Here is a 17,599-nt window from a genome sequence, read left to right as displayed (position 1 = left end):
TATATAGAATTGAGATATTGATATCAAAATGAGCAATATATTAATAACACAATAATTATAATTTGTATAAAAAAATTAGTTGATAATAATAATAGAAAATATTATTTTACGATAAGAGAGTTTGTGATGGTGGTAAATATCAAAACTAAAAATTAGTAAATTAAAATTAAAATATATTATAAATATAAATAAAACGAAAGTAATTTTGAAGTTCAAAAAAATTAGCAAAGAAGATTGTAGATCATAATTTCAAGATTCTTTCTCTAATTTCTCATCACATCACAGTTGCTTATCTCCTCCCAATCATTTTTCCTTCTGAGTTTTTCTTCCTCCTTTTTTTTTTTTTTTTTGTGTATATTTAAACAATATTGTTTCCCTTTTACAAATTTATTTATTTACTTATATTGAAAATGTTCATTTGTAAAAGTACAATAATTATAATTTGAATAAAAGTATAATTGAAAAGTAATTTTCATTTAGAAAATAATATTGTTGAGATTTTCTAATAATAGAGATGTGGAGATGGCGGCAAAACTTAAAGTATATACAAAAATAAAACCAATTTAAAGTAAAAAAATAAAGAGGTTGGTTTAATTTCTCCATATTCCTCTCTACTTTCTTCTTCCCAGTTCGCAACTTCTCCCAGACATTTCTCCTCCGTATTGATTTCGCTGAGTTTTTCTTCCTATTTTTTAACTTTAATTATCTTCACTTTATTTGAATATACACAAATTTTCTTCTATAATTGGATTGGATTGAGCTAGAGCGAGATTTTTTTGGACAATTCTTAAAATTTGGGTTGGATTGTAAAGTTATTATTTTATTATTATTTTTTATTAATTCGAAAGGCTTAAATTTATCTACAACACATATTGATATCTAGGATTTTATAAAACTGAAATGTAAAATATCAAAATTCAACTTATCTATTACAAATTTAATTTGGTAACAACAATATAAATGAATTATAATATTATAAGTTATGATATGAATATTTTAATAACTTTAGATATTTGGATTGGATTGTGTTAATCTGATTTTTTTAAAAAATATATATAAAAAAGATCTAACCCAACCCAATCCAAAATAGAAGCTAGCTCAACCCAACTTTACAATTTGGGTACATTAATTGGTCAAGTTGTTTATACACTGTGCTTTCCAACCTTTACAAATTTTGGTTTATTTATTAATCAAATAATTTTTTGCATTGATTGAACATTATTTTTCAAGAAATCACAATGTATATTCCAAATCTTTCTCTGTCACTATAGACATTATTTATTTCTCTCATACACCGTTGTTGATGATCATCTCGTCGATGTCGTAGGTTTTGTAAATTAGGCAAACACGTCCAAATTTTAGCTATTGTTGCATTTCTTCTTCCAAGTGATCCTGGTGACATTTCAGGTATATTTTCATCATAATTTATGTGAAATTATGACCTCTTATTGATATGTTTTCAACTTGGAAATTTAAAACATTGCTTGTACCACAATTTGGAAATGTGCATCCATATCTAAGCAGACCTATTTTCATATTCTTCTTCGTAAATTTATAGTTCAAATGGGTAAAAATTAATATATATTTCCAAGTTTAATTACTAAATATTAAAACTGTTAAGTTGAAAACTTTACTTAGAAAATAAAATTAGACAACTGCAAATTATCTAATCAAATCAAATGGTTCATGCAAAAGTTTATTGAATTAATTTTTGAAGTGGAGATAATGATGTTCATATTAAGCAAAAGAAACTGAATACCGAGTTTAATTAATATTACATGAACAAATTTAAAGTGGATTAAAAGATGGTGGTAATTTTCAGATTCTTTTCTATGCATGATCATATAATAGTTAACAAATTATAAAATTTACATAGTGTAATTAAGCATATTTATTCAGACTATATAGAGATGTTGGTATCAAAATTAGTAAATATATTAATAATACAATAATTATAATTTGTATAAAAGGATAGTTGATTATAATAATCTAGCAGAGAAAATAATATTTAACAATAATGACTGTGAGAGAGTCTGTGACGTTGGTAAATATCAAAATTAAACTAAAAATCGGTAAATTAAAATTAAAGTATATTACAAATATGAATAAAACGAAAGCAATTTAAAGTCTAATTTAAAGTATATTAGAATTTAAAGTCCAATAAAACAAAACGAACATAGTCTAATATTGGATCGCAATTTCAAGATTCTTTCTCTAATTTAATCATAGTCGTTTCATATTTCCTCCCAATCATTTCTCGTGTGAGTTTTTCTTTTTCTTTTTTCCAAACTTAATTATCTTGCATTTTTGTTTCTAATATACAATAACAATACATCTAATGTTTTTCAAAAAAATATTCATTCAAAAAGATGAGGATGATGCAAACAAAACGAAAATATATAAATTATCGTTTTTCAAAACCCAAAGTTTTATCAACAAAAGTTCTAACCATTGGGAAACCATATACCATTCACCAAATAAAGAAATCCAACAATAATCATGAATCATCAAACTTCAAATCTCCATCACCAAAAAGAATAATAGTGTGTTGTCGCCCATTTTAAATACAAAAACTACTATCATAGTATTGTCACCAAGACAAGCTGCTCGAGTGGAAATGCTAAAAGCGAAATTTGGAAGTACCATTTTGAAGGCTCAACAAAAACTTCTTAATTTCAATAATGATTCTAATATTTATGAATACGTTGTTGCGGTTCTAGAGGTATGCTCCATATATACAAGAACAAAGTCAAGCTTCAAGGGAAGCTTTTGACAAGATCAAGCCAGTCTTTGATTTTAATAAGAATCTAGATTCTGTGAGAGAATTTGAAAGATTATTGGAGCCGGCTTGAGTGAACTAATAATTAGGTATGCGATTTATTTTTTCTCCATATAATTAATTTTTCAATCACATGTATGAATCAATTAGTTATGCACAAATGATTTGCATACCTCTAGGATATTTGAGAACATATAAAATTCATATAAAATTCTTTCTTCAAGTCCTAAGGATAAGTAAATACTTTTTCTTTCGATAATGTTTCGTGGTCTTTAAATTGCAATTAACATGATTTGTAGAGAGGGTGACAAAAAAAAGAACGTTTATGCAAGTTGCTTCCTTATTATAAATTTCTTGTTGCTATATAATTTTCCCTTTTAATTGACACAATCAAATTGATCAAACGTAGAGAACCTTTTGTTTGACAACGCATATTTTAGCTAGCTATTTACGTAAAAAAAAATCTCTTTTAAGTCATTGTATAATTAGTTGTGTATAGATGTAAAGTGAGAATTGATGCTGACTATCTATCAAATTTGGTGCAATTGTTCATTTGTGAACTTCGTGGTAATATAATTATTACATCTTAGACTTTGATAAATAACTATATTCTTGGATGCTTTTGACTTCCATTAATTAAAAATAATATTTATTTTAATTTGCTGATAGAATCGAAGAAATAATCGTCAAGATATATCAAGCCGATAGTTGGAAGGAGTAGCTCCTCGTGTTTAGATTTGAAGACTTGTTCCCAATGAAGTAGTTTGTTAGTATTTTAATTTTACTTTCTTAAAGATGTTGGACATATTTCGTATATGTTAAGTTTTATGCTCTTAGCTCCTAGTTTAATTTATTCATATTCAATAAAATTGAGTTGTTATTTTATTTTATATTTAATTTGCATAACTTCATCAAATATAAAGTAAAGTTCTAAATTATTTTTATTGATTGGTCTATAATAACATAAATAATTTAATGTGCGTAATTGAATCAAATGTGTTTAAAAGTAAGAATGAATATAATTGCATATTGTGGGTTACACGTGATCTCTAGTTTCCATAAAGACATACAAGTTATTACACGATTTAACCTTCAACATTATAAAAATGTGACAATCATCAGTGATCCATAGATACTAAAAATCTATTAGTGTCTTTTCAACGGTGTATGATAATAGTCTATCGCTACTTTCTATTATCAATATAGATTGTGACTATTTATATAACTATTCACTATGTTAGTATTTTATAAATATTTTGAATTATTTTCATAAATTTTAAAAAATTTCCATTAAATTAACTATAAACAAGGTTTTGATATTAGAAAGAGCAGTAAAACTACAATAATTATAATTTTAAAAAAAGAATGATATTTTTTAGTTATTTATAATTAAAGAACTTTTAAAATATTAACACAATTGAATTGTTATCTTTTGTCAAAAGATCGAAACTATACATAAAATATAGTAAAATTATTCCAAAAATAAGGAACGAAGCAACAAAAAAGTAAATTGGAAACGACGTCGTGGTGGTACTTAGAATATTTAATTATATTAGACGATTTGGCCGAGTCAACGCTATTGACACAAAGTTTTCAAGGCGGCGGAAAATATATAATAAATAAATAATGAGCGAGCGTAAAAAATTCTCTATTCAATTTTGCATTTTGCTCTTGTTGTACTCTGAGACGACCTAGGGTTTTGCTTTCTTGGGAGAAAGAAGAAGATGATCGAGGTGGTGCTGAATGATCGGTTGGGGAAGAAGGTCAGAGTGAAATGCAACGAAGATGACACCATAGGTGACTTGAAGAAGCTTGTGGCTGCCCAGACTGGGACTAGAGCTGAGAAGATTCGGATTCAAAAATGGTACAATATTTACAAGGATCATATTACTCTCAAGGATTATGAAATCCACGACGGCATGGGCCTCGAACTCTACTACAATTAGGTTAATTTCTCATCACTCTTTGGATATTTATTTGTTTTTCTTTCTTATGCAATGAATTTTACATGCTCTGGCTGATGATTACAATTAGGTCACTGTAACTCCTATCTTTTCTAATATTTTTGACTAATTTCCCCCGAATTCCCGTAGTTTCATTTTATTTTAATTTAAGTATCGATGATTACATTGTAAAGGAGAAAGATCACTTCGAATGAGAAAGTACTATATATTATGTTTTTTATTTGAGATAAAAAAAAAGGGCATGTTTTAGTTGTTGTAAATTAGATATAAAAGAAGTTGGTGAAACACAAAGGTGCCCACAGTTCAGATAAATCTTCTGTAGTAGTACTGCCCTTACTTCTCTGTCTACGTATTCATTAGATCTTTATTTGGTGTATAGTTCATTCTAGGTGACTTTGGAAGTCTTTCATTCTTGCCGGAGGACCTATATGGAGCCTTATAACTTCGCTAACTAAATCAAGAAATACTTTTGGAAAATTAATTTACTGAGTAGGGGGCCGTTCATGAATGTAAGCTGCAATATGTCAAGTCATATCCCTCTGGTTCTTTCTTAACGATCTTGGTCTTTTCTAACGGGGTAGGATTAACAATTTTCATTCTTTTTCAAAAATGAAAATTATGGATCTCCTATTACTAATTATATAACCATTGATCTACTGTGAGTTATCCATTGATTCCATCCATGGTGATCAATTAGTCTGCTGGACCGTGGGAAATTGTTTTTTACCTGATTTAATGTACGGGTGGGAATGTTTTCTTAGCCTTGCATCTTGCCAATGAAATTCATTTACCTTCTTATCTTTCTATATGATGGCTATTAGTAAGCTTAATCTCAGCAGTTTCAATCAACATTTTTTTTCATGTCTCTAAATATCCCCAACGTGCCAATCAGAAAATGTGATAATTAAGCATCTTGTCTTTGCTTCTCAAGGTTTTGCACACTCTAACATGAGACTTGCCATTTAAAACATTGTAAAAAGAGTCTATGCTCATACAATTTAATATCCAGTTATGCCACCTATGCGTAAAGCCATTTTCTTCTCCAAAACCACTTTAAGGAAATGCCAGAGAGTAGGAAAAATTTTCTTGGGGGGGGGGGGGGGGGTCTTTCAAACGCCCCCAACACTAATCTGTTCAGGGTTTGCAAGAAATTGATGTATGCTCGTCAAAATACCAATGCCATCTCTTTCTCAAAAAAATAAAAATACCTTAAACCAGTGGTACATTAGGACTGGTCCTCTGCCATTTTCCTCACAAAGAAAATTCCTTAAAGAGGTGAGGTTTTAATTTTGGATCCCTCATTTAGTGAGCCTTACTCCACGTAGCCTAGTGTGTTTTCTTGTAGTCACGGAGAGGCAACTATATATTCCTCAATGTTAAACCTCAAGGCAAATGTTTTCAACTTAGAGGCCATAGGTTCAAATATTCCACTCCACTTGTGGAGCTAAAAAACTTATCTATGTTCCTCGATTGCAGTCAAAATATGGCATAAAATTCCTTAAACTAGCATTGTAATGATAATACGCTTGTTTAATAGGCATTTTCCTTGATTTTTTTCTTAGTAAGTACTACAGATGGCTGCTTTTCATTTGGGAGAAGCTATGATGTAATCAAATGGGAAGACAAAAACTGAAAATGGATTCTTATTACTTAAAAAGCTAACCGGTCTAGCTTATATATTGGCCGATAAGACTAAAAAGGGCCCAAACGAAGTTACTGTTCAGAAACTTGCAGAACATAAAGAAAATAGTAAATACAAAATACTGGATAATTTTAACCCTTTAAAGATAAAATCCTACCAACAACTAAGATACATCAAGCTACCTGTTTCCATGTTCTTGAATAGGGCTGATTTCTCTCTTTTTAATTCAGTTAATGCAGGCATGGAAAGCCATGCGATGTGCTCTGCTACCACTCTCTGAGCTCAATGTTGTCGTGTGGCGTTGCCTGTGTAATTTGTGTAACATAAGACGCATATATTGATGACTGTTTCAGAATAAAACTCAATTGGGGATTTCAATGTAATACATATACAATCAAACTGCTTGTTCGGTGATATTATATTATGTTGTAACTTCATTTAACCTTATGCTGTAACTGATTGTTTAGTTTATGTGTTTTCAATGAATTTGAATTTAAGCAGTTGATTTCAAATTCAAAATTTTAAAAACTATGTGGTACCTACATAAACTGTATTTCTTGATTCTATGAATTTGTTTTTACTTTCATTGTTACCCCATTTTTTATTTGATGAAATTAGGATTGAGGTTATAGAATCATTGAAGATTCGGATTCTTTCGTCAGTAAATAATTGAGTTTTTAGTATATTCGTTAAGGATTTAATAAAGATTAATAATTATGTGTAGGGTGGGGAATATATTCTCCTATTTCTTTCAGCTTCAACTTCAACTACTTTTTAAATTTGAAGAATAAAGACTGTTACTTGTTAATTCTATTGCTGCTGTCTCAGTAAGGATGAATATTAATTTTGCAACTTGTCAAATTGAGATTTTAAATATAGGAAGAACTAAGATGGGCCTATAAGATTTAGATTTTATTTTTAATTAGTTCTATGGTTTTGGAGTCTTGAGAAATGGTATTAGATGCCATTCCATTTGTATTCATTATCTTGTTCTTAGTGGGCATTAAAAGAAAAAACAGAAGAGATATGATAATATTTATGATTATTTTTATTTGATAGGATCTAATTAGTTAGGTTAGGTTTTGAAAAAATGGTCGGAATTTCACTATTTGTTTAAAAAATACTCTTAATTCTTAAAGGTTGCTATAGATCTTTTGATAAATGTTTGAGTATAAAACATTTAAAACGAATTCATTGTTACATTGTTTTAGGTCACTTAATTTCTCTGAGGTTTCTTACCAGTGATTTAAGTTTTTGTGTAGAGAACGTCTGAAAAGTTTATCTGTTAATTAACTTGTAAGACACAAGGTATATTCAAGATAGCATCATCAAATAAATTAGCATCAATAAACTATAAATTTGCTACTACAAAGTATACACGAGAAAAGTTAATTCAACACACTATTTGAATATGTTGAAGCATCAAACATACTATGAATATAAGAGTACACTGTATAAAAATGTGTACAAAAAGGACACACATCCCTTTTCAACCTGATAATAATGTCGTATACAAAAGGACATCAAATCTATCCTTCCAAACAATAACGAATGGAGTTGGGAGAACTTTTTCTCGTTGACTAAATTGATTCGCATCTCTTCCATTAACAGTAGTTGGACAAGACCTTCCAAATTATTTCAGAGTAAGGGATTCACACATTCATCCCTACTATAGCTGTACATCTGTCTATGAATACCTACACACAAAAGACTTAACCGTAATGACTAAAGTAGAATAGCGTTAGATAGAGAGAAAAAAAGTGCAAAGCTCGAAACATTTAAAGGATTTTTTAAAATAAATTAGTAAGTTTTCTTGGTCATTCAAATATAGAGGACTGTGTTAGGGGTTTTAAAAAAAACCGATAATAGACCAATTCAAATTACCCAATCCAAATTGGGTTGGATTTGGTTAGAAAATTGGAGAAGAAAAAAAAATACTTGAGTCGGTTCCTGCAAATAATGGTCGAGTTGACCCAATCTTTTTCAGTCTCGGCTGGACTCGGCCCCAAAATGCCCAAACTGATGTAGAACATCCTAGATTCTTTTAAGTTCATGATATTTCTTTAATTGTTTCCTAGGTTTCTTGATTTTACTTGGTTTATTATTCTTGTTTCTATTTCAAAAGAAAGTTAGCTCAAATATCACCAACTCTTGTTTAGCTTTCAGCTATAAAAAGCTCCCATATTCATTAATAAAATCATATTTTGAGGTATTATTCGTAAGCTTTCCTGCTTTGTATCACGAGTTCTACGCTTCTTTTTAACTTCTCTGCCCTTCCATCATGGCCGAACAAGCATCTGTATTAGTCATGGAACACTTTTAACCAATTAACTATGGACTAAAATGAACACTTTTAAAAGTTTAGGAAAAATACTATGGTATAAAATCAAAATAAGATTTTAACCAATTAAAAAAAAAAAAAAGAGAGATTCTCGTCCAGTAATTTCAGAAAACTAAATGAAGATTTTCATAGGGTTATGGTTCGAAAATAGGGGTAGGGAAGCCTCTCCGACTTGGAATGTCTCCTTGGACATTCTTTGTTCAACTCAAAACTATAAACTATCTTCTTAGGAGTTTTTGTTCGAGTTGGCAGTTTCAGTTCTCTTACTCTACTTCTGCTTTCCTACTACAGTTTTGTGTATTGAAAAAAAAAAGCAGAAATAGGAATCCAGTGTGATACTAAGATAATATCAAGAGGGTTGTGAGTTCATCATGAAGATTATCGGAAAACAAGTAAGTTTAGCATTTTCTTTTCTAGAGAAAGTGTCTCTAATTTGAATACAACAACACTAATGATGAAATTTAACTTTAAGTATCAAATTATCTAGTAATCTCTCTCCCTTATGAACTTATTAAAATATGTAGAAAATCAATTTTGAATACAACATCTCTATTCGTAGATTGATAAAGAAAATTAATCAAATAAGTAGTATAAGAAAATAATTATAATAAATTAGGAGAGTCTAGTTTTAAAAGAAAATATTTATAGTTAGGTTGTAGACATTTTTAAGAGTGTACAAGATAAGATTATTTGTGTATAATACTAATCCTATTTCAATGAAATTTTGATATAAATTAATGTAAAGATTAATCTTATTTATAAAATAAAGAAATAGAATCGGTTCTTGGATTATTAAAACATTATAAAAATGTTCACGAATGTCTCATGGTTTAGTTTAATTTGAAAAAAGGAAGAGGGGGGATTTGTTTGTGGAAGCAACGAGGAATCAGATGAATATTTAAATGTTTATATACTGAGCTGTTCTTAGCAATCGTCAAACTTGGAAGAAACCATGGCGATGAACAAGGTAATAAATGTCTGTTTGTTTGACCCTATTTTTTTGTTGACTTTAAATTTAGATACCTTTTCTTTTCTTTTCTATTTTTTCTTCTTCTTCTTCCTTTTTTATTTTCATATGAATTTATGATCGGGATTAGATAATTTAGATTCAAACTATGATAATCATAATTTGTTTACGATTTAAGTGCGTATTTGAAATATTGAATCGGTTATTATAATTTGCGTAGGTTATGATAATTAAAAGTCATTCGCTATTATAGTTAGAGCTTTAAACATATAGCGTTCTACTTCATCACCTTGAGGTTGTAATGAGGTTTGTGAGAATAACGATACCTAAGGTGATTGTTACCCCGTTAGCATCTTTGGCCCGAAAGGAGATTATTTTATTAGATTTGTTTGGTTCACAACACCCATTAGATATATAGATTAAACCTACTTAATCACCTAGGATTAAGGACCAGCAACTAAGTTAATTGTAAGTGGCTTGTTTGTATTAATTAAAAAGGATACATAAACTATGTCATCTGTGGAATAAAAGTCTATTAAAATTTGAGATTTTTATCATTGATCATAAGTTCTATTTTCATCCAACATTTTAACAGATTTAAGTTCTACTCTGGTATGAAATGAGGAAACTAAAGGAACCATCTACTCGACAAGGGGTATGAAAGTCTGGCTCAGAAGAACCAATATTAAATTGGAAGGAAAGGAAAAACGATAGTCTTTTTAGTTCTTAAACAAAGAGAGAAGAGGAGAGGAGAAAGAACAAGGAAGAAGGAGGGAAAAAATAATCTCACAAAGTTGACTTTTAAAACCCCCCACCTGCCTTCCCCATGGATTCTTGGATCTGGGGTTACTTAAAACAATGTCGTTGGACCTCCAAAAGACATCTTTTAAATATAATATATATATATATATATATATATATATATATATATATATATATATATATATATATATATATATATATATATATATATATATATATATATATATATATATTTCTTGGAAGACACCTCTGTGTTTGTTTGGGTGTTTGTGAGTGTTTGTTGGTTGACTTAGAAGATAGTGCAGTGTTTGCTCATGTGAACATGGCCACCGACAACCTTGGTTTTTCCCTTTTCTTTTTTCTTTTTAGTTTATGGATTCTAAGGTAGCTGACAGCATAGTTTCAAAAAAAAAGAAAAAAAAATAGGTGACAGCATGGGCTTTGTTATGTTCTGTTTCTGTCTAAATGCAGTTTGAGTGTCATTGTTTCTTTCTTTCTTCCTCTCTCATCACACTTTCTGTTTTTTTCTCTTCTGACACTCTTTCACAGTCATTCATCCAATTATTTTCACTCTCCAATTTACTTTTGTTTCTATAAACCTGAAACTTTTCTTACCCTTTTTTACACTCGAATCTTATCCATTCACACTTTTTACATTAATCTTTGCATAGTTTAGGATTTGGATAGATGAATGAATCATTTCATATTGCTGCTTGCTTATTTCCTTTTCATGGTCATATTATTGAGCAAAACTATGAGTAACTAATAAAAGAGAATATCATTACTAGAAAATTCTAGAGTTTTCAACAATTCAAAAACAAACCCAGTTCTTGTTTACTGGGTAAACAAAGGAGAACTGCTCATTTCAAACTGAAATGTATCAAAAATTAGACTTCCGGGAAGATAAGAAAAATAGAAAGAAACAACAATCAACACAACTTATAACTCAACTGTACAACGAAAAAGCAGTTCCATATATTCCCTATGACTACGTTCTAATGTGTCTAATCTTGTCCCTACTTCGAGAATCAATGTTGTCCCTACTTCGAGAATCTGTGGTTATGGTTAGTTTTTGCGCTTTCTTCAGAAACTCACTGTCAAAACCAGATATAAACAGCGTCTTTTAGACTACATGGTCAGATGATTGGCAATGATGAAAGAGACTTCAAAGATTTAAAACAAGATTACCTGAAAGGCTCTTCTCCAACAAGCTTTGTAGCGCCTAGTCTATCCTGATAAAGAACAGAATTCAACATCTCTGAGCTTCTTAAGCCAACCATATTGCCTAATTTTCTATATAATTCCTCGTATGACCTGAGGGCTGATAGGTCAAGATTACAACCAACATTCTCCAACTCCATAAACACCTTGCAATGACCAGTGTCCAAGCTAAGACCAGATTTGTCCTGACCATTGTACGAGGTAGATCCTCCCTCTGATGAATTCTCAAGTGAACCATTTTGTTGCGATGAAAAACCAGACCCGTCAGAAATATTTGATGCTTTCTCTTGATTTGCATCTGATGCATTCATCGTATCTCCAGAGCAGCTGTTAGAATTCTGTTGGTTAGGAAAAATGAGTTGGCCAAACAATATTATATGAGCTGGTTTTGTTTCTTTGCTCTCTTTTGAGCTTTCCTCCTTTGAGCTTTCTTTCGAGCTTTGGATATGATTTCCCACTGTTAGCCAGTGAGAACATATATCAGGGTTTTTCATGCCTCCAAAAATATCTTCCCCTCGGATGCCAGGAAGAGGAGTGGCATCATCAAGGTGCTTAAGACCAGGGGAAAATTGTCCCGGAAGCAGTTTGCTGATTTGGAGGTTGGGTGAAGAGAGTCCAAATTGAGTATGCCTGGCTCCCTGTATGCCTGCAGGAATTTTGTTAGCGGTAATACTTTGTAAGGGGTTAGTTGTGTCAAACATATTGGTGGAAAACGATGGCATTGGAAGGTGACCAAAACCAGAAGTATCTGCTTGAAGTGGAAAGCGCGGCTTCTTTCTCGGTGGCGAGAAGGGGGAGACATGGATAGCTGGCATATTTACTACCACTTCAACCAACCATGGGTTGACACTCTTTACATTTTGCAGCAAATCTGGCTCATCCCATGTCACCTATAACAATGATGAGACATTGCAAACATTACAACCAAGAACATCACAAACTATATTGCTTGCGATGATAACAAAAGAAAGTGATCAATTACTAAATCATAAGGGTGCACTATTCAAAGTTCATATTCCCAACAGTCTCAGGAAACTCATCAACAGGTGAACTAGATGAATTAATTTGAATTTAACATATACAAAAGATTTCTGTTCTTTGGGAGGGATGATTGATGCCAACAGATTGTGTAATTAAACAATGCATAAACAAATTGATGTAAAAACAAACCTGCAGCATTCGCCATGGAGAATCAGGCCACCGAATAGGATCAGCTGCCTGGATAGAAGATATAGTTCCCATGAACCAGCTTATTCGAGATGAATCCTCAGTTTCGAAAGGCATCTTGAATCTCATAGCAGAATACCAGTGAATTTGCATTGCACTCCTTATACTAGAGGCCTTAACAACAAACTCTGGAGTACCAGCACATGGGTAGTACACAATCTCAAAGGGCTGGCCACTGGCCGCAAGCATTGCAGCTTCAATGACAGATTCAACCTTCACTCTCCCACTCAGATTCCCATTTGTGTTTCTTCTCCCCAATCTACCTTCACTCTCCCTCATATAATCTGAATACCCCACAAGTGAAGAGCCTGAATTAGTTGGGTTCCAGCCAGGTGAGTAATCAATTCCACAACCAATGCCCCTCTTGGCTCGTCTAACTCCAATACAAAGATCGCCAGTTTCTGCCCTCAAGAAAACAATCGAGTCCCCAGCAACAAGTTTCTTCTGATTTACAAAATTACTCCACCCAGTTGTCAAAAGATGACGACGTGGTGTTCCTCTATATATATGCCTAAACTTCCAAATCTCACCATGAACATCCTTGGCAAGAATAGTCTGAACAGGAGGCTCTACCGAGTAATCCAACCGGGGAAAGATTGTCTCCGCACAATAACGAGGCACAGAGAACCCTCCACCATTGTTTGCATCAGATTGTGTCAATGTCTTAGCAAACGAGGTAGGTTTATCCTGACTCTTAATTTCACTGTGACCTAGAAAATCATCATCATTATCCAAACTGAAATCATTGTTCCCCAGTGGACTCAACTTTATCTTAGCAAAAACCTCATCAGTTTCGGGATCTGCCATATGTCTTATGGCAGATACCCTGCAAGGAATGATTGAAGGAATTCGAGCATTCCCAAAATCGACATTTCCCTGGGCATGCTCAGCGTGGCCCTGGGGGAAGTAAACTACCTTTGAGTTAATAGTAGGCAATTGAATCAGCCCACCAGCGCAGGCATGCCATAGCTGAGAATCTAAATGCTTGTCATGGTTCATCATTGGATCAATCACTGCATCCACTCCTCTATTCATAATAAAACCAAAAGGTCCTCCAAGTCACAGAAACAACTTTTCCTTCCTTATTGACTCTCAATCAAAATCCTCACAGATTAATGAATTTAACAAATTAGACGAACAGCAATCAGTCACCCTCTGATAACATTACACAAATTAAGGGGAAAATACCGAAAATCCTAAAGAACAACAAAAAGCTCCGGTGCCCAAGCTTGATTACTGGAGAACAAACAAACAAATAGAAAAGGAAAAATCAGAACAAAAAAGAAAGAAAAAAACTCTAAAAGACTCAAAAGCTGAATAATAATACAAAATATCAGAAATCAGCCACAAAAACTACTAGAGACATTTTCTCATCTAAACGAGTCAAAGAAGAAACAAATATCCACCAGTTGATCTACAGTGATATTTACAGGAGCTAAAAACACATTCATCAAAAAAATGAAAAATAAAACAATAAAAACAAATTTCTCCTACCTCTTATCCTGAATCAAAAGTTGACCCGTCCAAAATAACATCCAAATAGAATCGAAGAGGATGAAACTTCAGTGAAACCCCAAACTCAAATTCGCTGTCATTTACACAGAACTCAAGATTCCAAACCAAAACCCACACCGATTCTTCCACAATCAACCAAATCCGTTCCCCAAATCCCCAAATGGACGGAATAAAAATACAAAAAAGAAAAAAAGAAAAAAAAAACTCAAGACTAATTCAATACTTGTCAAGCTCTTATTACAGAATCCGAGCGAAACCCATAATACAAATCTAAAAACCCGTCTTAATTTTCTTCAAAATACAACAAAGAAATGAACAAAAAAAGAAAAATCCTGAAATTAGAAGGGAAAGAGAGAAGAATTGATAAAGATATGTATGATTAAGACCGTCCGTACAGAGGAAAAGAGAGCTAGAAATGAAGTGGTTCCTCCTTCACCAACACTCGCCTGAAAACTCTTTCTTCTTCGCCGACCTCACTTTAATTGCCAGTGAGAAACTGAGAGATTTATTTATATTCTCTTCTCATTTGTTTTTCTCTTCCTTATTTATTTATTTTGTCGATTTCATTTATTTGATCCAAATTCCATCTTTTTTTTCTCTCTCCCATTTTAGATATTTTAATTGAACTAATTTTCCTTCCTTATTATTATTATCATTTCAAAATTCAAAATAATGTCTATTTGTATAAGTTTGTGATTTTTTCACCATCATTTTGTGACATTAACTATAAAGTCAAATCATTATTTTGGTCAATCGGATTATAAAGTTAATTAAAGTGTAGTCAATTCAACACTGACAAAAATATTGCAAAAAGTTTTCCTTTTTAAAAAAATAAAAAATAAAAACATTCTTCGATTTTTATCTAATTATTAATATTATTTTTTATCTTATTTGACGTCATATATCTTATTTTTGTAACAAAACACCTATTTTCTTTCCTTTCCTTTCGCATTATAGTTGGCGAAGTAAGGAATGAGATATTTCTCGAAACATCGCCGAGTAAACACATTTAAATTTTATCTTTTTTTTTTTTACATCATTTCCAAATTGAATAATAATATCAAAACTCTAATATTTATTTTAATTTTTTAGATATCAAAGAGTGTAACAACCACATCCCAAGAAAACCACAAATTCAGCCATTCATTCAGGTGTCCTTCTCCTTCTTCTTCCTCCTTGTTTGTTATTTCAATTCTTCTTTTTAAAAATAATTATATCTATATCTCTACATATATATATATATATATACATATATATATATATATATATATATACATATATAATCAAATAGCAAAATTATTATTTTTTTGTAATTTTATTTATTGGATCCGAAACATCGATTTACTCAATTTTCTTTTATTCCCACTCTTCATCTTGGCGCGTGACTTCACTCTATCGCTTTTTCAGGACAATTTTATTTAATTTTAATCGAATAATAAAATCACACAAACAATAAAAGAAATTGTGTTACATTAATTACTTTGAAAATTTTATTATATGGTAAGATATTAACTAAGGGATTGATGGATTGCGTGCATGATGTAGCTAGATCGAATAAAATCTTGCCTTTTTTATTCATTATTTGACATTTGTTTCCACATCCGAAAATTATTTCATTTTGTTAACTATCTTTTAAATTTGTAATATATATATATATATATATATGTAGGCAATGTCTCTCATGCAAATTCATCATTTAGCTAACTAGTATTTTCTTACCTCACAACAAACAATACCGTGCTACTTAGGTTTGAAATTGATATGTTGTAAGAAAAACACGAAACAATGATATACGTATTTTAATTTTTATATTTACTTTGAGTTTTTTTTTTTTCTTTTCTAGATATTAAGAGATTCAAACTTAGAATATTCTAGGTTAAGAGAATAAAACATATCATGTTTTAGAAAGAAAAAAAAAGCAAAGATTTTTTTTAACCGTTGAGTCATGTTCATTACAACAATTATAATGTTGATATTAAAACAAATCGTGGTGTTGACTTAAACAGAGTTAAATAATTGTCATAATCTACTTAATATCTTATCTTACTCCCTAGTCGAACATCAATGTCTTGTCTCCCACCATAACAATTAGGCATTTATTAGAATAATTAAAAGTTCAAAATTTAAAATTAGAATTAATTAATTCAATTTAGATAAATGTTCGAAAAGTAATGAAAAGAAAAAGGAGAAAAAGTAATTTAAAAAATAGTATTAAGATAGAGTCAAAATGGTTGGGGGATTATTTAGTTGATGAAGCACTGAAATCAAGGGAGGGTGGAGGCGGTAAAAAAGGAACCATGGTCAAGGTTAGGTTGTCATCAATCCTAACTCTCCGGAGTTAACCATGGTTAAGCCTTTAACCGAATAATCCCGGCTTTCCAAGTTGTCGGTCAACAACAACAAAATAACTTTTAATTCTCTTTTTTCCCTCTTTTTTTGTTATTTGCTTTCCCCATTTTTAGGTCTCTGCCAAAGATTTGGTCAGTTCTTCACTCTCTCCCCCAACCCTAATTTTGTCATTTAATATCTCTCCAACCCACATCTCATTCCCACATTTAACTCTAATGTTGTTTTTGGATCAAAACCCTATTTAATTTTTTCATACATTTTTGACTTGTTTGTGTCTTTTTTCGTGTTCGACTCTTACTTTTGTAGGTCTCGATTAATCTTTCCGACAAATATTATGATGTTGTAGTCTGAGATTTTTGCTCATTTCTTAAGTAAATAGTTGTTCCCGTTAAATGTTTAGCCTTAACTACGATGTACTAAACAATCATTAATTGTTTGTTTTCTTTCATTTAACTAAACTACTTTTTATTGTCTTTTTATGAACATACAAATTGATGTACATCATTTGTCGCTTAAAATATTTATTAGTCGTGGTATTTTGAAATGTAATCAATTTTAATTTTTATATTTTCAACCGTCTAAAAAGATAAAATATGTGAGTGTGTTTTCAAATTTTATGATAAAAATGTTGTAGGTAAAAACAAAATTAAAATAAATGGTGAGTTAATATTTATAATTTTAGAACTGAAGAATACGGTTGTAAAATTTATATAGATCGTATTTTGTTAAAAGTGAGATTACAGAGTAAAAACTCTATCAATTTCTATAAAATAACTTCTCACAAAATCACACACCATTTGAGCTTTAGTTTCCACACAAATATGCTTCTCTA

General features: G+C 30.9%; 2 protein-coding genes across 4 annotated transcripts; one reads left to right on the top strand and one right to left on the bottom strand.

Moving 5' to 3' along the window:
- The first annotated feature begins 4,417 nt into the window (after positions 1–4,417).
- LOC103496425 (ubiquitin-like protein 5) lies at positions 4,418–6,827 on the top strand. 2 transcript variants are annotated; one of them, XM_051082563.1, is made up of 2 exons: positions 4,418–4,725; positions 6,625–6,827. In XM_051082563.1, the coding sequence occupies exon 1, from the start codon at positions 4,504–4,506 to the stop codon at positions 4,723–4,725; it is 222 nt and encodes a 73-aa protein (XP_050938520.1). In that variant the 5' UTR covers positions 4,418–4,503; the 3' UTR covers positions 6,625–6,827. The 2 variants fall into 2 exon arrangements, with proteins under 2 accessions (XP_050938520.1, XP_008456484.1); XM_008458262.3 differs by having other exon boundaries at positions 4,422–4,725; positions 6,616–6,827.
- A 4,387-nt stretch (positions 6,828–11,214) lies between these two features.
- On the bottom strand, positions 11,215–14,947 carry LOC103496426 (auxin response factor 16-like). Of its 2 annotated transcripts, none has more exons than XM_008458264.3 (4): positions 14,814–14,947; positions 12,847–14,139; positions 11,644–12,566; positions 11,215–11,549 (listed from the first exon to the last, which is right to left on the bottom strand). In XM_008458264.3, exons 2-4 carry the CDS (start codon positions 13,936–13,938, stop codon positions 11,444–11,446), a joined length of 2,121 nt encoding a protein of 706 aa, XP_008456486.2. In that variant the 5' UTR covers positions 13,939–14,139; positions 14,814–14,947; the 3' UTR covers positions 11,215–11,443. The 2 variants fall into 2 exon arrangements, with proteins under 2 accessions (XP_008456486.2, XP_008456485.2); XM_008458263.3 differs by having other exon boundaries at positions 14,398–14,929.
- Between the last annotated feature and the right edge of the window lie 2,652 nt (positions 14,948–17,599).

The sequence above is a fragment of the Cucumis melo genome, chromosome 3, assembly GCF_025177605.1.
Source record: "Cucumis melo cultivar AY chromosome 3, USDA_Cmelo_AY_1.0, whole genome shotgun sequence".
Classification (NCBI taxonomy): Eukaryota; Viridiplantae; Streptophyta; class Magnoliopsida; order Cucurbitales; family Cucurbitaceae; genus Cucumis; species Cucumis melo.
The sequence above is the reverse complement of the archived record's forward strand: the minus strand, read 5'-3'. Positions and strand labels throughout refer to the sequence as shown.

Excerpts from the sequence above, each read along its gene's own strand:
- LOC103496425 (XM_051082563.1), top strand. The coding sequence starts at position 4,504 with ATGATCGAGGTGGTGCTGAATGATCGGTTGGGGAAGAAGGTCAGAGTG.
- LOC103496426 (XM_008458264.3), bottom strand. The coding sequence starts at position 13,938 with ATGAATAGAGGAGTGGATGCAGTGATTGATCCAATGATGAACCATGAC. Across the intron at positions 12,567-12,846 it reads CTCCATGGCGAATGCTGCAG|GTGACATGGGATGAGCCAGA; the intron begins GTTTGTTTTTAC and ends TCATTGTTATAG. Across the intron at positions 11,550-11,643 it reads GTTGGAGAAGAGCCTTTCAG|TGAGTTTCTGAAGAAAGCGC; the intron begins GTAATCTTGTTT and ends TGGTTTTGACAG.